The 18,142-nt window shown below is 37.6% G+C and overlaps 1 protein-coding gene across 2 annotated transcripts in view; it reads left to right on the plus strand.

The window, feature by feature from the left end:
- Positions 1–465: 465 nt before the first annotated feature.
- Positions 466–18,142, plus strand: part of LOC108431907 (cohesin subunit SA-3) — a 34,801-nt gene continuing 17,124 nt past the window's right edge. For both annotated transcript variants that reach the window (XM_017705376.2, XM_017705383.2), the window contains exons 1-17: positions 466–540; positions 3,122–3,174; positions 4,108–4,204; positions 4,329–4,532; positions 7,987–8,083; positions 8,861–8,937; positions 10,276–10,480; positions 13,057–13,208; positions 13,508–13,705; positions 15,788–15,886; positions 15,964–16,043; positions 16,139–16,246; positions 16,325–16,421; positions 17,092–17,206; positions 17,409–17,512; positions 17,784–17,876; positions 17,979–18,071. In XM_017705376.2, coding sequence (XP_017560865.1) covers positions 3,128–3,174; positions 4,108–4,204; positions 4,329–4,532; positions 7,987–8,083; positions 8,861–8,937; positions 10,276–10,480; positions 13,057–13,208; positions 13,508–13,705; positions 15,788–15,886; positions 15,964–16,043; positions 16,139–16,246; positions 16,325–16,421; positions 17,092–17,206; positions 17,409–17,512; positions 17,784–17,876; positions 17,979–18,071 — 1,866 coding nt within the window. In that variant the 5' untranslated portion in view covers positions 466–540; positions 3,122–3,127. The remainder of the gene's footprint in view (positions 541–3,121; positions 3,175–4,107; positions 4,205–4,328; positions 4,533–7,986; positions 8,084–8,860; positions 8,938–10,275; positions 10,481–13,056; positions 13,209–13,507; positions 13,706–15,787; positions 15,887–15,963; positions 16,044–16,138; positions 16,247–16,324; positions 16,422–17,091; positions 17,207–17,408; positions 17,513–17,783; positions 17,877–17,978; positions 18,072–18,142) is intronic.

Genomic DNA, 18,142 nt, shown 5'->3' on the forward strand with positions numbered 1-18,142 from the left:
AGTTTGAAACTCCTGGTATAGAAATTAGGAATGGGAATCTCACTAGATACCTCACAAGTCAATTTGATTTGGACTAGATGCGATTATACAAAAATTCTCGATGCATATTGATTTTTTATTTCTATGGCCTAGCTTAGTTTAATTAGAATGTAGACTGCACAATAGACTGCACACTTGGTTTATTGATCTGTTTAGGTGTATAGAGATTTTTACACGTGTCACATAATGTATGTAGTGTAGCTCGTGGGTATTCTACATAAAAAAAATTAACTTATTTTGTTATGCTAGTGTCCCACTTTAGAGAACCAATCACAATCTTTTCTGGTTCTGTTGCTGGGTGGAAACATCCAAACTGACCAATCATCGATTTGTACGTGATGTTCTAAGCCAATCCTATTCCACGGGTGTTTGGTCTTTTTTCCAATCAGAAACCTCAACTGCAATTTTTTCGCGCTCAAATGTTAACAGCAAAAAGTGGACCGGGTGACTCAGCTAGCGAAGAGAGTGGGCAGAGTTGAGCACCTAAGCGGTTGCTGAAGTGTAGGTAGCTCATTTTCTGGTTATCTGTGAGGTAAATTACCCAGTATGATGTTAATACAATTGATAGCAACTAAGAAACTGTGGTAATAGTGTGAATTAGCTAACTTAACCAACCAATTGCTGCTAGCCGACTTTACTGATGTGTTCTGGTTTTCCAGTTTTACCGTTTCTTATAAACGGTTTTCTAACGTTACCTGGTACACGGTGTTAGGGAGTTTCTGGGGTCCATTAACTTTATTAGTTAATTGTCAGGTTAGGACGCTGAACTGCCGCCACCCTGTAGGTTAGTTGAGTGCGCTGAACGGCGTAACCCAATAGACAGGCAATTTGACTGTAAATGATATCAAGTAACGTTGTGTTTTATCTGAGCTTTTTCGACGATCGAAATATGTCCACTTGCTAACGTCAGTCTAGAGAGTTAAGCTAGGTCGCTAGCACGACTCAAGCTTTGTTTCCTGAGAGGTTTGGTAATTAAAAGGCCATATTTTAGCTGTTTTTGTGTGAACCCTGAGCAATTTTCAAGAAAGCTTTCGTAATATTTACAATATAATAGTAGATCAATATTACATTGAAATCAGCGAGGCCTCGGTAACAAACTGCTGGGTATGTTAGCGTTAGCTGCTGACGCTTGGCCTTCAACAATTTTTTTTTTATTTGTCGCTAGATGGCACTGTAGGTCTTGTTGGTCACTACTACGAAGCACGTAATGCGTTTAATGTAATTTAGCCTCCCTGTCACACATCACATGAGGAACGCCTAGACAAAGAAAACAGTTAAATTTAGCATTTAAATTTAACTGTGTTTATTTGACTTGTACATCAATCCCATAACACGGTTTGTTACCTTATTTTTTGTATTCAAATATGAAAGAATTCTATATGATGGGGCCCATGATCCAAAAAAGAAACTGCAAGCAACAAGAACTGGGCCGTCATACACATTTCATAAACTTTTGAATTAAAATTAAAATATGGAATATTTTTATAGGCTACACTAAACAGAACAAGGCATTGCAGTTTCCAGCTATTGTAGACAGTCAGTCTAAACAGATGGATGATGTGCAACAGATGAAATATGGCAGACATCCTTTAATGTTTACAATGTAGTCATAAAACATCTAGTGAAAAACAGTGCTGTTTGTTTTACAAATAAATATTGGCAGACTTGGAAGAGGCCTTTTGTTTTATTTCTTTATTACGTATCAGACTTGGGACAGCAGCTTTAGGGCAGTAAAATACCTCTTGCAATTAAGCAAAGCGTGGATAGTTTGAAAACTGGAAATGTAGGAGGCTTAAAGGAAACTTTTTTTTTAGCTAAGTCCATGGTAAATGAAACAAAGCATTGGTGTTTTCAGTGAAATTCAAGAATGAAACATTTGGTCGTTGTTGGATCTCTTATCTCTGAGAAAATGTAAGTTTCATCTTTTCTCTCTTATTTTGAGAAAATTTGAAGATTTTAAAATCTATTTTATGTCTAGTATAAACTGACATTCTACAAACTACCAGTAATGAATACCATGTAATGTTGGAAGTTTTGATTGTTTGTTATTGTGGGATGTTTTCTTTAGGGTATGATCCACTTATACTGTTGTTATAAATATTTTTTTAATATCTACAATCTTCAGTCTGTTATTCAACATTTAGGCTTTAGGTTTTGGATTAATCTTATTTACAGTCAGACAAGTGTTGATAAGAGGACTCAGGGCATTCATTACTTTACATTAAGCTGGGAAAGATGATAATTGACTGTGAAACGTTTCAGGTTTTTAATTTTATTTATTTATGTTTTCTCCTTTGTAGTTCTACAATTACAGACTGTAGTCCATCTGTTTCTGTGTATACTTTGTTAGCCCCCTTTTACCTTGTTCTTCAGTGGTCAGGACCCCCATGGACCCTCACAGAGCAAGTACTGTTTGGAGAGTGGATCATTCTCAGTACTGCAGGAACACTGATGTGGTGTGTTAGTGTGTTGCGCTGGTCTGAGTGGATCAGACACGGCAATGCTGCTGGAGTTTTTAAACAGTGTCACTGCTGGACTGAAAATAGTCCACCAACCAAAAATATGCAGCCAGCAGCATCCTGTGACCAATGATAAAGAATTAGAGGATGACCAACACAAACTGTACAACAGCAGATGAGCTATCGTCTCTGACTTTACATTTACAAGGTGGACTGACAAGGTAGGGGTGTCTAATAGAGTGGACATTGAGTGGACACAGTGTTTAAAAACTTCAGCAGCACTGCTGTGTCTGATCCACTTGTACCAGCACAACACACTTGTGCACCACCACCACCTCGTCAGTGTTGCTGCAGTGCTGAGAATGATCCACCATGTGAATAGTACATGTAATACAGAGAAACGGATGAACTGAAATTGTAGAACTACAAAGTGAATCTATATATTATGTGAGCTGATGAAATGAACAATGAGTGTAGAAACAAGGAGGTGGTCATAATGTTATGCCTGATCAGTGTAAGCCACATAATACATTGTTGATTATTCACATTGCTCCTTCACATTGCTGTTGTATGATCCTGGCCTGATTTGGCTAAAGCAGGTCTACCCATTGTGTCTTTATCAGTTTTTCATGGGCAAAGTGAAAAGCATGGAACGAGGAGAGTCTAACCCGGAAAGGTAAATCTGTCTTTAATATTTTCCTCATATATCTTTCACACCAAGAGCGCTGTATTATGATCAATACTATTTTTATTGACAGTAAAATTCTGTTTTTACTTATACTTGAGTTGTTTTTCAAAAAGTGTTTGTATTTAAAATTGTTATAAATGAATATACAGCATTTAGCATTCAACCACCTCAAGTATTGTTTCTGTTAAACTAGACACCAACATCTGATTAGTTTTGTAATTGAACATATTTCACTGCTAATTTTTTGCATCCATTTGCTTTAAGGAGGGTCTGAGATAAGCGTTTCTCACAAGTTATAAAAGGTGGGACTGGAAAGTACAAACAATCAGTGTCAGCTCCTGAGTGACACAACTGTCTAAGTGTTGGCCCTATCAGGTGATCGTGTGTTTGATCCCTGGAGATGCTACAGCCATCTGTAGCTGGCAGTCCAAGAGAGCACAATTGGCCTCGCTCTCTCTGAGTGGGTAGGATGGCCCCCCTTCTCCCCCCCATCACTCAACACGATATTGGTCAGGGCAGGCGTCTGTTAGCTGACATAACAGATCTGGCGGTTGGAGCTTCCCTCCGAGCGCATTCGGATGTCCTGTGACGTTGCGTGAGCGGCAGTTCGTAAAGAAGCAGTGTTTGGTTTTACAGGTCTCGGAGGAAGCCTGTGCTAGCCTTCACCCTCCTAGCATTGGTAGTATCATGTGATTGGGGGAGTCCTAAGTAGTGGGTGGAATTGGAAACGACTAAATTAGGGAGAAAATCGAGTTAAAAAAAAAAAGCCAAGAGTGTCACCACAATTTGATCATTTTAATTTGGCAGAAATACTGAAAAGCATAGCAGTTGCCATAGTCTTTTCTGTACAACCACAATAGCACAGGAAAATAGATTGCAATTGGTTTCACAAGTTGGTTGTGTTTCTCCGTTATGTGGCAGTAGTAGTCCTGAGGAACTGGATGATGTCTTGGACACTGACTTCAAGCTCTACCTGAGGGTCACAAAGAGAAAATTGGATACAGCATTGGAAACAACAGTGTGTGCTTGTTTACTCTCACACAGTACAGACAGACAGCATAGACTTACCATATACTTGTACTAAGAACATTTGCAACTTAGCATGTTTTCCCCTTTGAAATTTGATATCCTCTTCTCCACAGTCTCCCAAAAGTCTTCGTCAGAGAACAGTGATTAATTCCACCACCAGCTCCAGTACTACTGACCCTGACACATCTAGAGCCCCTCTCATGCCTGCAGCTGAAACAGGAAAGAAAGATAGAGGCAAGAGGAGTAAAAGCGAAAGGAACCAGTCTACTGTAGGGCACATGTATGAGGCCGTGAGGTCTGGCTCCAGTGCAGTAGTGGTAAGACAGAGAAAAGGAAAGTCATGATGTGTTATGAATGAAATTATTTTAGGGCCTCTACATTCTTTTGAAGTTAATTGAATTAAGGTGTTAAAGCAGCACTGTGTATTATTTTTTGTTGAAACCGAAAACATTTTAAATGATGTAACATGCATGGAATGTGAATGGAGGAGCAGTGTGCATAGTGTGTAGCATGCACATAAGGACACAAGATGCAAAACTAAAGTTATGGAATCTCTGAATAAAACAGGTAGGATAGTTCTAACATGTCATCCATGGACATCTGTTGCTACAGAATGTTATGTCACCGTAACTGCACATTTTAACACCAATGAGCAGCTAACGTCTCATGTGCTTCAAACAAGAGTAGCCAATGAAAGCCTTCCAGTTGACTTGCCACATTGTTTTGTTAATAAAAGATACTGGCAGTAATTAAATTATGGATCATCACAAATCTTTTGCTTAAGAGTCACAGAGTAAGAAAAAAGAAATCCTGTAATAACATTATGTATGCAAGATGCACCGATAATCGTTTTAGAATCACTTTGCATCCCTCTGAATCATGATTGAATCGTGAGGTGCCTAAAGATTCCCACCCCTAAAAGTGAATAAGAGAATGACAACAGTTTGTAATTCATTCTCATCTTCCGAAGATACATGCTTCATAAAGTTTTGACTGAGTTGTTTTCAAATACTCTTTCAACGCACTTGCAGAAGTCAGATTGATTCGCTTGTGGGGGTCTGAAGCACAACTGACAAAATGTCCTTCCACGCATTGTGTGCAGTTGTATATTTTCACCAGAGAGGTCTCCAAATCCTACATAGTGTTGCTGTAAGTTTGTGGCTCCCAAACTGAGGGAGGTATAGCATGTATGCATGAGTGTTGAGTGAGTGGAATATTTATATCATGCAGCATACAGTGAACATCTGCTTTATACAGCATTAATTGTGTTAAAAGCTGTGTTGGAGAAGGCATTTCACTCTGGTTGCCTCTACATGTCATGTGTTATGAAGAAACTATATTACAGTTTATATATTACATTTTTTACTTTGTAGAGGCTGTATTGGTTATTTAGGGTTATTGTCAGCCTAAACAGATGATGTTACCTTGCTTAGTGTAATCTGTCCTCACATAGACAACTGTGCACTTGCAAATAACATTTTTCAGCATTATTTAGTAAATCTGATGTGAAGTGTTATTGTCATAAATGTGTTTGATATTTTAAGGAGTACAGATTTTATAAGGCTAAATGTCTTACCTATGCATCATGGAAATATGTCCACTTGTTATGTATAAGCAGTCATGGAAATATGTCCACTTGTATGTATAAGTAGTGCCCCCTCACTACTTATACATACATGTGGACATATTTCCATGACCACTTATACATAACAAGTGGACAGCTGTGTGGTTTAATGTCTGAAGGGCTATTGGACTATAAGAAGCTTGGAAATCACTTCTTTTCATCATTAAATTTACACGCAATGTATAGACCGAATAAAGGCCCAAAGTGGCTTGGGTTAAAAAAAAAAAAGTCTTGTTACATTGACTTACATGAAAGTGTTTTTTCATTCTCCTGTAAAGTTATCACTTTGGAGATTTTGTATGTTAAGGTTTTGTTTCTACAGCAGCAGTATGCACTATGTATACAAAATAGTTGAGATGCCTGTTTGTGATTTCTCTGAATTACACTGACTAGATGAAATTGAACTTCTAAATGTCTGCTCCAAGTGTGATATCAATAGTTGCTGTAAAAGGGGCATTCATGGGCAGGTTGTTAGGGAACTAGCCTTGCGACTGGAAGGTCGTGGGTTCGATCCCCAGAGCCGACAGTACGACTGCGGTGTCCTTGAACAAGGCACCCAACCCCCAACTGCTCTCTGAGAGCTGCAGATAGGGCTGCTCACTGCCTGTGTGTGCCCGTGTGTGCGTGCGCATGAGTGCGTGCGTGTGTGCTCACTAGTGTGCATGTGGTGTTTCCTTTCACGGCTGGGTTAAACGTGGAGGTGAACAATTTCCCTGTTGTGGGACTAATAAGGGTTGCTTAATCTTAAAAACCTTATGCAGCGCCAAACTCTGTGGAATCTCTGTGATTCAGGCACTGAAAAGAAGTACTTGCTAAAAAACAAATGCAATCAGAAAGCAGTAGACAGTAATGCAACTAACTGAAAGCTTGGCCAAATACTGAGCCTACATAATTGTTGAAGAACTGTGTCTGCTTAAATCCCCACACACTCTTCTTAATGGGCTTGTAATTGCAAAGGCAATTTAGCCTGTTTTAGGCTTAAAAGCAGGTTCACACCTAAGCAAAGCAAGCAGAATGGGATATGATTTAAAAGTTCTCACATCACGATTTCTCGGGGGACCACCAGTGGACCGTGAAACACCCTCCAGTGGTCTGCAGCCCCATACATAGTGGAATGCATTAGTTTGTACTAGGTCAGTAAGTCATGAAAATACAAGTGAAAAAAGATAAAGTTAATAAACAAAAATCTAAGAAAAGAACATTTTATCAAATTATTACCAGTATAAATACTAATACAGATGTGTAAATAAAGCAGGCTACTCACACCTGTGAGGCAGTGCAGAGATAAAGTTAAAGAAGAGTTAAGAGTTAAAGAAGCTCCTCAGGGTGCTTTCCTCAACGGGTGAGGACAAGTCACCTTTTCTCAGTCCGCTTCCAAACAAACCTGGATTCAGATTACCGCTGATGGAAATGCATTATGTGATCAAATTAGGGAATTCATTAGTAGAGCTTGCTTTAGAAGATTAGAAATGAGCAAATCAGAGGGACAGTGAAGGTGGAGCAGTTTGGAGATAAAGCCAGAGAGGCCAGGTTGACATGATTTGGACATGTGTTGAGGAGGAATAGTGGATATATTGGTCAAAGAATGTTGGAGATGGAGCTGCTGGGTAGAAGGAGAAGAGGTAGACCTCAGAGAAGGTTTATGGATGTAGTGAAGGTGGACATGGAGATGGTTGGTGTAAAAGTAGAGGAGGCAGTGGATAGGGCGAGATGGAGGCAGATGATCCGCTGTGGCAACCCCTAAAGGGAGCAGCCGAAAGAAGAAGAACAACAACAAGAAGATTAGTAGAGCTTGCTTTCCTTATTAAGCAGAACTTCCAGTGCCATACAGTGAGCATAATATGCCTGTTTTAACATCTCTATACAGACTATCATTTGCCCTCATGCCGTACCTTAAATTAAGTTTATTTTGAGGCTTGTCTGTTGTTTTTAAGCCTTAACACAATAGTGAAGATCCATGTTTGATTTCAGCTCATTGATTACAAGCATCTTAACCTTAGTGGTTAAACTGAAATTAATAACCCAGTGACAAAGAAGCAGATATCTGTAACGGTGGGTGAGCAGGAGATGAAAACACAATCTGTTGTTTGAAAAGGCAGATATTCAAATGGAAAAAATGGTTAATGGTTTCTTACGGTCTGTTCCAGACAGTGGTTGATGATTGGCTTGATGACTATAAGCAGGATCGGGAGGACGGACTTCGTGAACTCTTTAATTTTGTAGTTCAGTGCTGTGGCTGCAAAGGTAGGTCTTAAACTTTTTACTGAGTTTCTGAATTGGGCCCCTATGTATTTTCTGCTAATTGTAAATTCAGTAATTAGAGATGAACTGATACCACTTTTTCCCTTCCAATACAGATATCTTGGCCGATACAGAGTACACATACAGACATTCTCTGTTTAAATCCGTTTAACCTGTATTTAACTTACCTTAATACTTATAATAATGCAGTTGGCAATAAAAGCCAAATTTGTTCAACCTACTGGTTCACATCAGAAATTGCTTTGTAGTATAGGTCATAGATATTGTTGTTCTGGGTTAGGGTGCCAGTATTGACACTGATACTGATATTAAAAATAATGTGTGGTAATAAAGATTCATTTTGTTTTATTTTTTTTGTATAATTGTCACATCTAATGTAGCTGAACAGCATTACTATTGTGCCAGAATGAGCAGATGTTTGCCAAAATAATGTAAAATGTTTGTCTCTGAAGAGAAAAAAAAATCTGATAAAGCTAGTAGCTAAAACAAATTTTCCTCCCATGTTACTTGACAGAATTTGGAAAAGATATATTTCATGCATAAGTGACCTTCAGGAAACACTTAGCAGACTTCCCAACACATCATTTTCTGTTGATTGTAACAGGCTTAAGGTTGTGTGCGTCATGTGAAGGGGGAAAAAATAACACCAAACTTTAAGTCACCACCATCCCCCAGATATCACACATTTTATTTTGTATTTTTTGTACAATTTTGTTTTTTAATTTGGTCATTAAAAATGAAAATGCTCTTCTATTTTAGGCCTGGTGACAAGGGAGATGTTTGCTGTGATGCAAAATGCTGATATCATTGGTCACCTGACAAAAGAGTTTAATGAGGTGAGTAGAGTTGAGGATCTCTACAGTGATTATGGGTATGAATGTTGTTGGTAACAAACATAAATCTTGATGCTGCAGGTAAGAATATCTCTCTCCTCCAGCAAGACAGTAAGTTAACAACTTAGCAAGCTTCACTGCCTAAATAAACAAAGTAGTATATACCATACTGTGTAAGTGTTAAGTTCCTAAGCACATTGTTTTAACCATTTTGCTCGGCAGTTTGATTCCAGATTTCTCCTGGACACACTTAGACTTTGTTCACACAGCAGGTAAAAGTGACCCTAATCCGATCTTTTTCTCCATGACACAGGTGTGTCAATTGTGTGTCAGTGTGAATAGCAAAAACATTTTGGGTTATTTCTGAATATCGACAAAAATAGAATAAAATCGTCCTTTTTTCTGCATCAAGGGATTCTGACTTTTTGCAGTTGAGGGCCTTCACAAAGTACAATAACAGCATCCAGAGGCCCCAAGACTTAACCAATCAGATTGACTTTTTCTGACTCGCACTAGTGATGGCTGATATTGTTTAGCAGCTACCAGTAAAGTATTGGGTTTTAAAACGTCATTTGAAAATAGCAAATGAACATACAGCGCTAGTTACTTGTTTTCGCTTCCCACACGCATGAAGCCCAGTGCTATGTATTCAACAATGTATTTTGTTTATTTCGGTAATGTTCACCGTGAAACATGACTTGCTCTCATTTTATTAGTGATTTCATTTAATAATAAAAACTGATGTTGTTTGATTTATAGATAGTTGCTGTAAGGTGGTGATTCTGAATAAGTACAAACACAATTAGTTAAATATGTTACACATAAGGCAGAAGTGCAAAGTTGGACTAAATCTATAATATAGTAATTAATAATAATTTGGGTTCTATATTATTTAATGTTATATTTTTAAAAATAGATTTATCAAATATAATGCATGTTGGTAAATTTAATGAATGGTAAATGATGATTTCAGGGTTTTTTTTTATTCAGTTTTCTTTTTTCTCTAATTTTAATGTTTAAAAAAATTTCTTAATATGTTCTCAGTCTTGTCTCTGTCTCAGACACTCCAGTTCTTGGACTTGACTTGGAGACAACTGCTAAAAGTCTTAGTCTTGACTTACATTCAGTGTGTCCAGGTCTTGGTCTTGAATCTGACTCAACTTTAGCAGTCTTGACTACTACACTATTTAAAAGACATTATTTAAGAGAGATTGCAAATCATGATGCTGATTACTGTTTGACAGCAGGTGTTTTAGGATTGTACTATTTTATTCTTGCTTTATATTACGTATTGTCTTCTTAATGAAAGAGATAGGATGTGCTGTGTTTTCTCACCTGCAGGACTCTGGAAGTTACCCTGTGGTGGCAGGTGGTTCTCTGGGTCGGCGGTTTCGTGAGGGCTTGTGTGAATTTATGTCTTTGTTGGTGCAGCGCTGCCAAAACAGCCTTTTGTACGATGAATTTCTGTTTTCTGCATTGGTTGCGTTCCTCACTGGTCTGGCAGATTCACAGGTCCGAGCTTTCAGACACACCAGTACACTCATTGGTAAGATTTTTATTTTAATAATTTTTAAATGTGATGATTTAAAATATCAAACATGGCAAACTAATGCTCCAATAGTTAAAATTTAGATCTTTATTATTGTTAATACAAAAGGCTCCATTGTATACTTATGAAATTAATTTTTTTATTCACTATTGTTTATTGTGAGTTAAAGTTTTCCACTTTTATAGACATGGATTAGTTTGCGGTTGCAGTAAGTTATAAAGGTAGTCTATTGTGTTTATTATTATTATTATTATGATGCCATTATGATTTCAGGTACATGTTTGTAGAGTTGCTTACTATTAAATGCTTAACTGACCTTTGTATAGCAAGATTTTTTTCAAAACAGTCAAAATCCTTAGAAAACTATCCACATTTGGACATGTATTTGCTTAGTTGTTGAACTAAATCTACAAAATAATGCCACAGTAGTTGTTCTGATTGTTCTAGGATAGTTTTTTTTTTTACAATGTACTTGATACTGCCTTTATTCTGTTTTATATGAAAACACAAACAGCTATCAGCTTTTCAATTTTGCTTGAGGTTGTTTCATGCGTTTGCTAACTAATAATGAAGGCAATAAATATGAGTACTTTATGTAAAAAGTCACTGAATGAACTTTCCTGGTAATACAAAAGATCAGTATCTTTTTCCTGTCAAAATCCTAAAAACGAGGCAAAGTAGCATCAAGAGAGTAACTTAATGAATATTTTCCTTATCACACCAACATGTTCTCTGTTTCACAACCACACAGTCATACACATAAACATCACACAAACAATAAACACAAGAACACAGAATTGCTGCATTCCTCTGCTTTCTGAGTGCAGTATTCTCAAAATAGTATAATTGTGGACAGTACTTTCCTTAAACTGCACGTCTGTAATGGTAATACATGCACTCCAGCAGCGATGTTGTCCACCCCCAAAATGGTGATGCCTTTGACATGCCTGTCTGTACCTTAGGCAGCATCTGTGAATGTATATCTGAGAGCAGCATCTCTATGGAGTCAAATTAGGGTCTTTAAAGGTGACGAGAAAAAAAAATATATCGCAAATATAAGATTAGCATTTTGCATTTTACGTTCCTATTTTGTTTCTGCAATACTTTCCCTCTTTTGCGTTTCTTTCTTTTGTTTGCGCGTCACAATGCTTTTATTTGCGTCTCGCATTTTACGTTCATAATTTGTTTCCGCGTTTCTCTCTTTTCTTTGCTCCGGTTTTACCCTCAGTGTGGGGGTGGGGAAAGAGGCGTGGCCAAGAGCGAAAGGCGTGCCGGAGCAAAGAAAAGAGAGAAGCGCGAAAAAAAATTATGAACGTAAAATGCGAGACGCAAAGAAAAGCAGTGTGACGTGCAAACAAAAGAAAGAAACGCAAAAGAGGGAAAGTATTGCAGAAACAAAATAGGAACGTAAAATGCTAATCTTATATTTGCGATATTTTTTTTTTCTCGTCACCATTAAAGACCCTAATTTGACTCCATACATCTCCAGCCATAAATAGGAGTTGTGTTCAAATTCTGCAAGCAGTGGTGAACATTTGCGCCAAACTTGTTCTCTATAAACAGTTCAATTAAATTATTTTGTGTAGACATTTTAACGGTAACCTTTCATTCAGCTCCCCTGTATAAACACAGAGAACTGCCTCTTGAAAGTGAAGGCAAACGTTAGCAGAGAACTTTTTTTTTTTTTTTTTTTTTGCATATTTATTTATTTAGTTCTGTTTGCAAATGTTCTCTTATGTTTGCCAAAGTTGAATGCCCCTGTGGCCTGACAATGATGCAATGTTTAAAACTGTAAATTAATTTGGAATGTGAACAGGGTCTTGAATAACTCCTTACTTACTTCTATGTTACAACTCCATTAACAATTCAAGAGAACATGCATTTCGAAATAGATGTTACAGCTCTTAACGTGAAGTAGGATGGCCTTTAACATTATCTAGCTAGCAAAACTATCTTACTGAAGCAAACCATCTTCATCCAGTGAGCCGAGGTGTTTCCTCTTCAGATGCTTCAGCATGGACGATGTGAGCCCATACGAGAAGAGCAGCTTTACAAATAGCGCAGCTGACAGCCTTTTTTTTTCCAGAGTTAAGCATGAAATGCTTCCCACACTTAGTTTTTGAGGCTGCTTTTGTGCTTTTGTTAATTCTCTTGTAAATGAGAAATGTGTGATGACTCCATCAACTAATTGACTAATAAATTAGTTGCAAACTAATTTTGTCATCGACTAAGTCAATTAATTGTTGCACTCGTAATATATATATTGTGTAAAGCACAATATTTTGACATGATTTTTAAGAATATATAGTTCATATTTTGTTTTATTTATTTTAAAAGTAAATTACCTTCCTTTGAAGAAGAACTGCTTATTTATATTTGATTAATGACTTCAAAAGCAAAAATACATTCAGAACATTATAAACTCTTATGAAAACAATGAGTTCATGTTGAACACTAATAAGGCACTGATTATGTATACATAAGTATACTTTACTTCGGTAGTGTGCAGGGCACCATCTTGACCATCACACCTGAAATAGTTTTTTGTTGTATGTTTTTGTGTGTCTGTGTAGCAATGCATCTGATGTCCGCCGTAGTAGAGGTGGCTGCGATGGTGTATGCACAGATAGAGGTGACACAGAGACGTTTTCAGCTGGAGAAAAGCAAGAGTGCTCAGCAAAGGGTCCCAGAGAGGCTGGAAGAGCTGCAGAATTCATGCAATGAGGTTGTGTACTAAAATAGTAAGGCTGTGTACAAAAGATTGGTCACTATTTTGATCAAATAAAATTAAATGAAACCTTTGTTAAATAAAAATGTAGCAGGAGCTTTGTAAATTGGATTAAGTTCTTATTCTGATGTATTATGAGGCACTAATGCTGTAAATATTTGGTGTGTGATTTTTCTTTGATCTGTTGTGCTCATCAGGCACATTTAGTAGGCATAATATCAGCTCTTTCGCATATTATACTGTAGGAAGCTATGATAAAATTGTAAAATAATATTTTTCGTATATTCTATGTGCAGCTTCTGGAGCATCAGGAAGAGTTGCATTCTCTGACCAATACAATCTTTAAGGGAGTGTTTGTGCATCGCTATAGAGACAAAGTTCCAGAGATTCGTGCCATCTGTATGGCAGAGATGAAAGTGTGGCTGAAAGAATATCCTGCTGCCTTCCTTAATGATGGATACCTCAAGTACCTGGGTTGGATGTTACATGACAAGGTTTCTTTACACACACACACACATACATATAAGATAAGGTAAGATAGTCTTTTATTATCCCACTGGGGGAAATTTGCATTGTTACAGCAGAGTACACAGTAAGCAGATAAGGAGCAGTAAGTAGACAAAGATGTGCATCATACAAAATACAAAATATAACATATACTATAAATAAATAAATAAATAAACAAGGTGGCTCTTAGCAGAACAATATAACAAATAAAAATAGAATTAAGAAACTATACAAATTTACAGTTTACACATGCAAATATAAATATAAATGCACACACTCCATTCTGGAGGTAGCTGCCTGACTAATCACTACGGCACCTCTCTTTTTGGGCAGTATTGTAACCGAAAAGGAATTTTAGCAGTTGTTGCATTTGGGACACTCTGCAGAACCATTGTATCTCACCTCTGTGCACTGTACATATTTTGTCTGTTTACTTGGAGTCACTCGCTTACACTTAGCTCCAACTGTGAAGGTGGATTGATTACCTAAGGTTATATGGATGGCTCCCAGATTTGCAGGAGCTTTTTTCCTTGCATTGACACTGTTGTGGTAAGTTATGGTGCATGAAGAACAAGCTGCTTGAAGGAGTTATATCTTCCATTAGATATTGAACTTGGCACCCCAGATAAATACAGATAATCATGACCACTACTTTGTGAATCATTTCAGTTCACTCATTGTCCTCATCCACCTTAAATAGGCTGTTTATTTCTAACACACAAATGATAAAAACTACACAGTCAGCTATCAGTGAAAATGTAACGTGTGAATTGGCCATGCATTCTTCCCACTTCTCACTTAATTGTAGTACTTCATATGAACATTCAAATTAAGTTTTCTACTGTTGTAATTGGCCATTTGGTATGCTAGTATTGACAGTTCATTTACATAGATTTAGACACCTAAGTAGCTTTATTTAAATTAAAATGTGTTTACAGTTCTGCATGTTTGTGCTTCATGTTATTATGCAAGAATGGTGTAAAATGACAATTAAAATATAATTGACCTTATGTGCATTTGTACTCTCAACTAAGGCATTTGTTGGGTGATATTTTTAGTTATTTTGTTTAGTGACTTTGGGATGTTAGAAGCTGGTAGAATTGTTTGGAGCATTTTACACTTTGGGCCTTCTGGGAGAACACTTCCAAGTCTCTTTGTTATGAGTAAGTAAACTAACATTTAATAATTATTTAAGAATTATATGAAGCAACCGTTAAAACCAAGTTTTTCAGCTGTTTACAAATTATGTCCGCAACTGCTTCACTCAGCAACATAATAACCGTCTTAATTAGCAGGTTTTTTTGTGGGAAGTTAGTTGAGACGTTTAAGCACGTTGCCGCAGCCACAGAAAAGTGTACGCCATCAGCAACGGTCATGTTACTTTAGCCATAAAGTGTGTAGATAAGCTTTCCAATGATTTTGGCAAGCCTGGCAGCCACAGACAAATATTACCAGACAAAATGTTGTGTGTTCCACCTGATCTGTTACAAAAAATGTAATTAGTTACTTGTAATTGTCCTGACTTAATGGCTACGTTGGGAGCAACCACTATACTGTGTTGGTAGTGTCATTTTTAAGCCTGAATTCTGAATTCACCTAGGGGCCCTCTAAATTTCTGCCCTCCTTTTTATAAATAATAATAAAAAAATGCTGGTGTTTGTGTGACATAGTGAGCTGGGTCGTGTTAACCAGCTAGTAGACACAGCAGATCCAGGCCTTGTTTGGGAATGTAGCATTAGCTAGCATTAACAATGGTTTTTGGTAGGTTAATTTTACACTCCTCCACAATTTCCATTTCCATTTTACTTATTAAACTTTCATTTGAATGAATTCATTTCCTACAGATATGCTTCCAGACAAGCACCTACTAATGAGTACACATCTTTAGGCAGCAAAGCATGCTCACTGCATTTCACTTAGAGTACAAGCTAAGATTAAGTGAAGTCAAATGACCAAATGGAGAAACAGGGTGTGTTCTTCAGTCGCACAAGTACGCCCATGAACGTTCTTTTCAAAAGTGTAATGTGATTAACGTTTTATTTTGTGTGCTTATGTTTTGGTTCTCACAGCAAGCCAGCGTTCGCATGCAGTCTGTGTTGTCCCTGCAGAAGCTGTATGTGGAGCAAGACTTTATCGGACGTCTGGAGCTCTTCACCAGTCGCTTTAAGGTGAATTGGAGTATGGGAGCCTGTTTTCTTTTTCTGTGTGTTTGTAATTGTTTTAACTGAAGATCTCTGTTTTAAAGGAGAGATTGTTGAACATGGTGCTGGACAAAGATTCTGATGTGGCTGAGGAAACTGTCAGACTGCTGCTGCTCATCAAACAGTAAGTGTTGTCATGAATTGTGTACGCATGCTAGTTAAGAAGGGTAGTCATAGCCTATAGCATATACTAGATTGGAACTTTGTGTGTTTGTGTAGGAAAATGGAGGATGTTCTGACTGATGTGGAGTGCAATCGTGTATATCCGCTGGTGTTTGCTGCACACAGAGGACTGGCCTCTGTAGCTGGAGAGTTCCTTTATCACATGTGAGTTTATCTTCAACACCACCATAGATACAATTCAAATCTACAGTCATAATCAACTGTATGTAAATGTATGTGTAGGCTGTGTACAGAGGTGGGTCCTTTACCAGAAGTGGAACGCAAAAAACGCAGTGTCACCTTCCTCAACTTGCTTACATCCTTTTTTATTCAAAGCAAGGTAACATTACTATACACCAAGGTAGCATTACTTTACACTGTTACACCTTTAACAATGTTGCCACCTATGAGGCATTTACTCATCATGCTTTGCAATCTGATAGTAATAAAATTTTAAACAATTGGTCACATATTTACTTGTCTCTTACTGAAACAGTGTGCACCAATAACATTGTTCTCGGTCTATTATTTGAATAAATAAATTACTGTATAAATGACTACTAGGTGTTACTGTAGTTACTAAGTGTTGTCTTGCGTTATTTTAAAATTGGAAACTATAAACAATGCATTCACGCATGATTTGCTGGCAATGCATGTCAATCACTCACTCTAAAAGCAATTGTTAAATGATAAAGGTTGCTGCTAACTAAGGAATAGGAGAGCTAGTTGCCATTAGTGTAGCTTGATTGCTAACAGATATACTCACCAGAGGACATGTTCACTTTTGCTTAACTGAAGTGATACTGACAGAGGGTTACATGGTAATGACTCAAAACTGAGGGAGCAAAGTTGTGCGACTGGTGTTAAAGGGACAGAAAGTATATATGTGGAATATAATTTGCCTGTACTAATCAACTTAAATTATATTTGAAACCCTTGAATATATATATATATTTAAACCATCCCTGCTGATCTAAATTCTGTAAATGTGATCTCATTGCATGTGTCAGTATCATGAGCATGCTGCATACCTGGTGGACAGCCTTTGGGCTGTGGCAGGCACAGAGCTGAGAGACTGGGAGACGATGACATCACTCTTGCTTCAAGAGAGAGGAGAGGGGCAAGGTGAGTCTTCTTTCAGACTGAAACAGATGTGCTCTCTCTCTCTCTCTTGTTTGCTCTCTTAGTGCCAAATGTTGATGTTTGTTAGGTCTTAACCATTACATGGGCTCCTGGTGTGTGTGTGTGTGTGTGTGTGTGTGTGTGTGTGTGTGTGTGTGTGTGTGTGTGTGTGTGTGTGTGTGTGTGTGTGTGTGTGGTTTGTTAGGTCTGGAGGATGATGAAGAGGCTGCTCTGATTGAGCTCATGATATGTGCAGTCAGACAGGCGGCAGAAGCCACACCACCTACGTCACGTGCACTTGGGAAGAAGGTAGAAAAGTGGATCTTAAGGCAGAGAATTAACGCAGTCGGTACTAATGCCATATACACCCTCATCAAGCTTATCAGAGTCTTAAGTAATGTTGATGCTTCTGAATAACGGTTCATAAATAAAACTTTTTGGAGTTTTACTCTAAACGTGTGCTAAGAGCTAAGTGCTTCTCACTTAAACAAGAAGAATCAAATTAAATATCTAAGTACCTTTAAATGTTGGCATGCAAGAGATTGTCATACTTATTGATCCAAAATACTGTGGGTTTTAGAATTTAGGAAAGAGAAGCAGGAAGCTCCAAGTTCAAGAGAGAAGACGCGTCACCCACCATTTTATACCCCTGCTGCCACAATTGCTTGCCAAGGTAAATTTTTTTTCTTAAAAAAAGTCCTAGTTTAAAACTGTACATTAAATCATGTTAAAATGCTGACTTTTACATTTGACATTATCTCTGTCTCCGTCTCAGTACTCTGCAGATGTTGAAAAAGTAACCTGTCTGCTGAAAGTGCCGCTTTATTTTGAGCTTGAAGCCTATGGCAGTACAGGTCGCCTAGAGAAGGTACTTGGTGAATTGGGTTTGAGCATTCTTTCAGATTTTTTTTTACTTTCTGGTTTGGTTAATAACCTTGG

The sequence above is a fragment of the Pygocentrus nattereri genome, chromosome 14 (genome assembly GCF_015220715.1).
Source record: "Pygocentrus nattereri isolate fPygNat1 chromosome 14, fPygNat1.pri, whole genome shotgun sequence".
In the NCBI taxonomy this organism is placed as follows: Eukaryota; Metazoa; Chordata; class Actinopteri; order Characiformes; family Serrasalmidae; genus Pygocentrus; species Pygocentrus nattereri.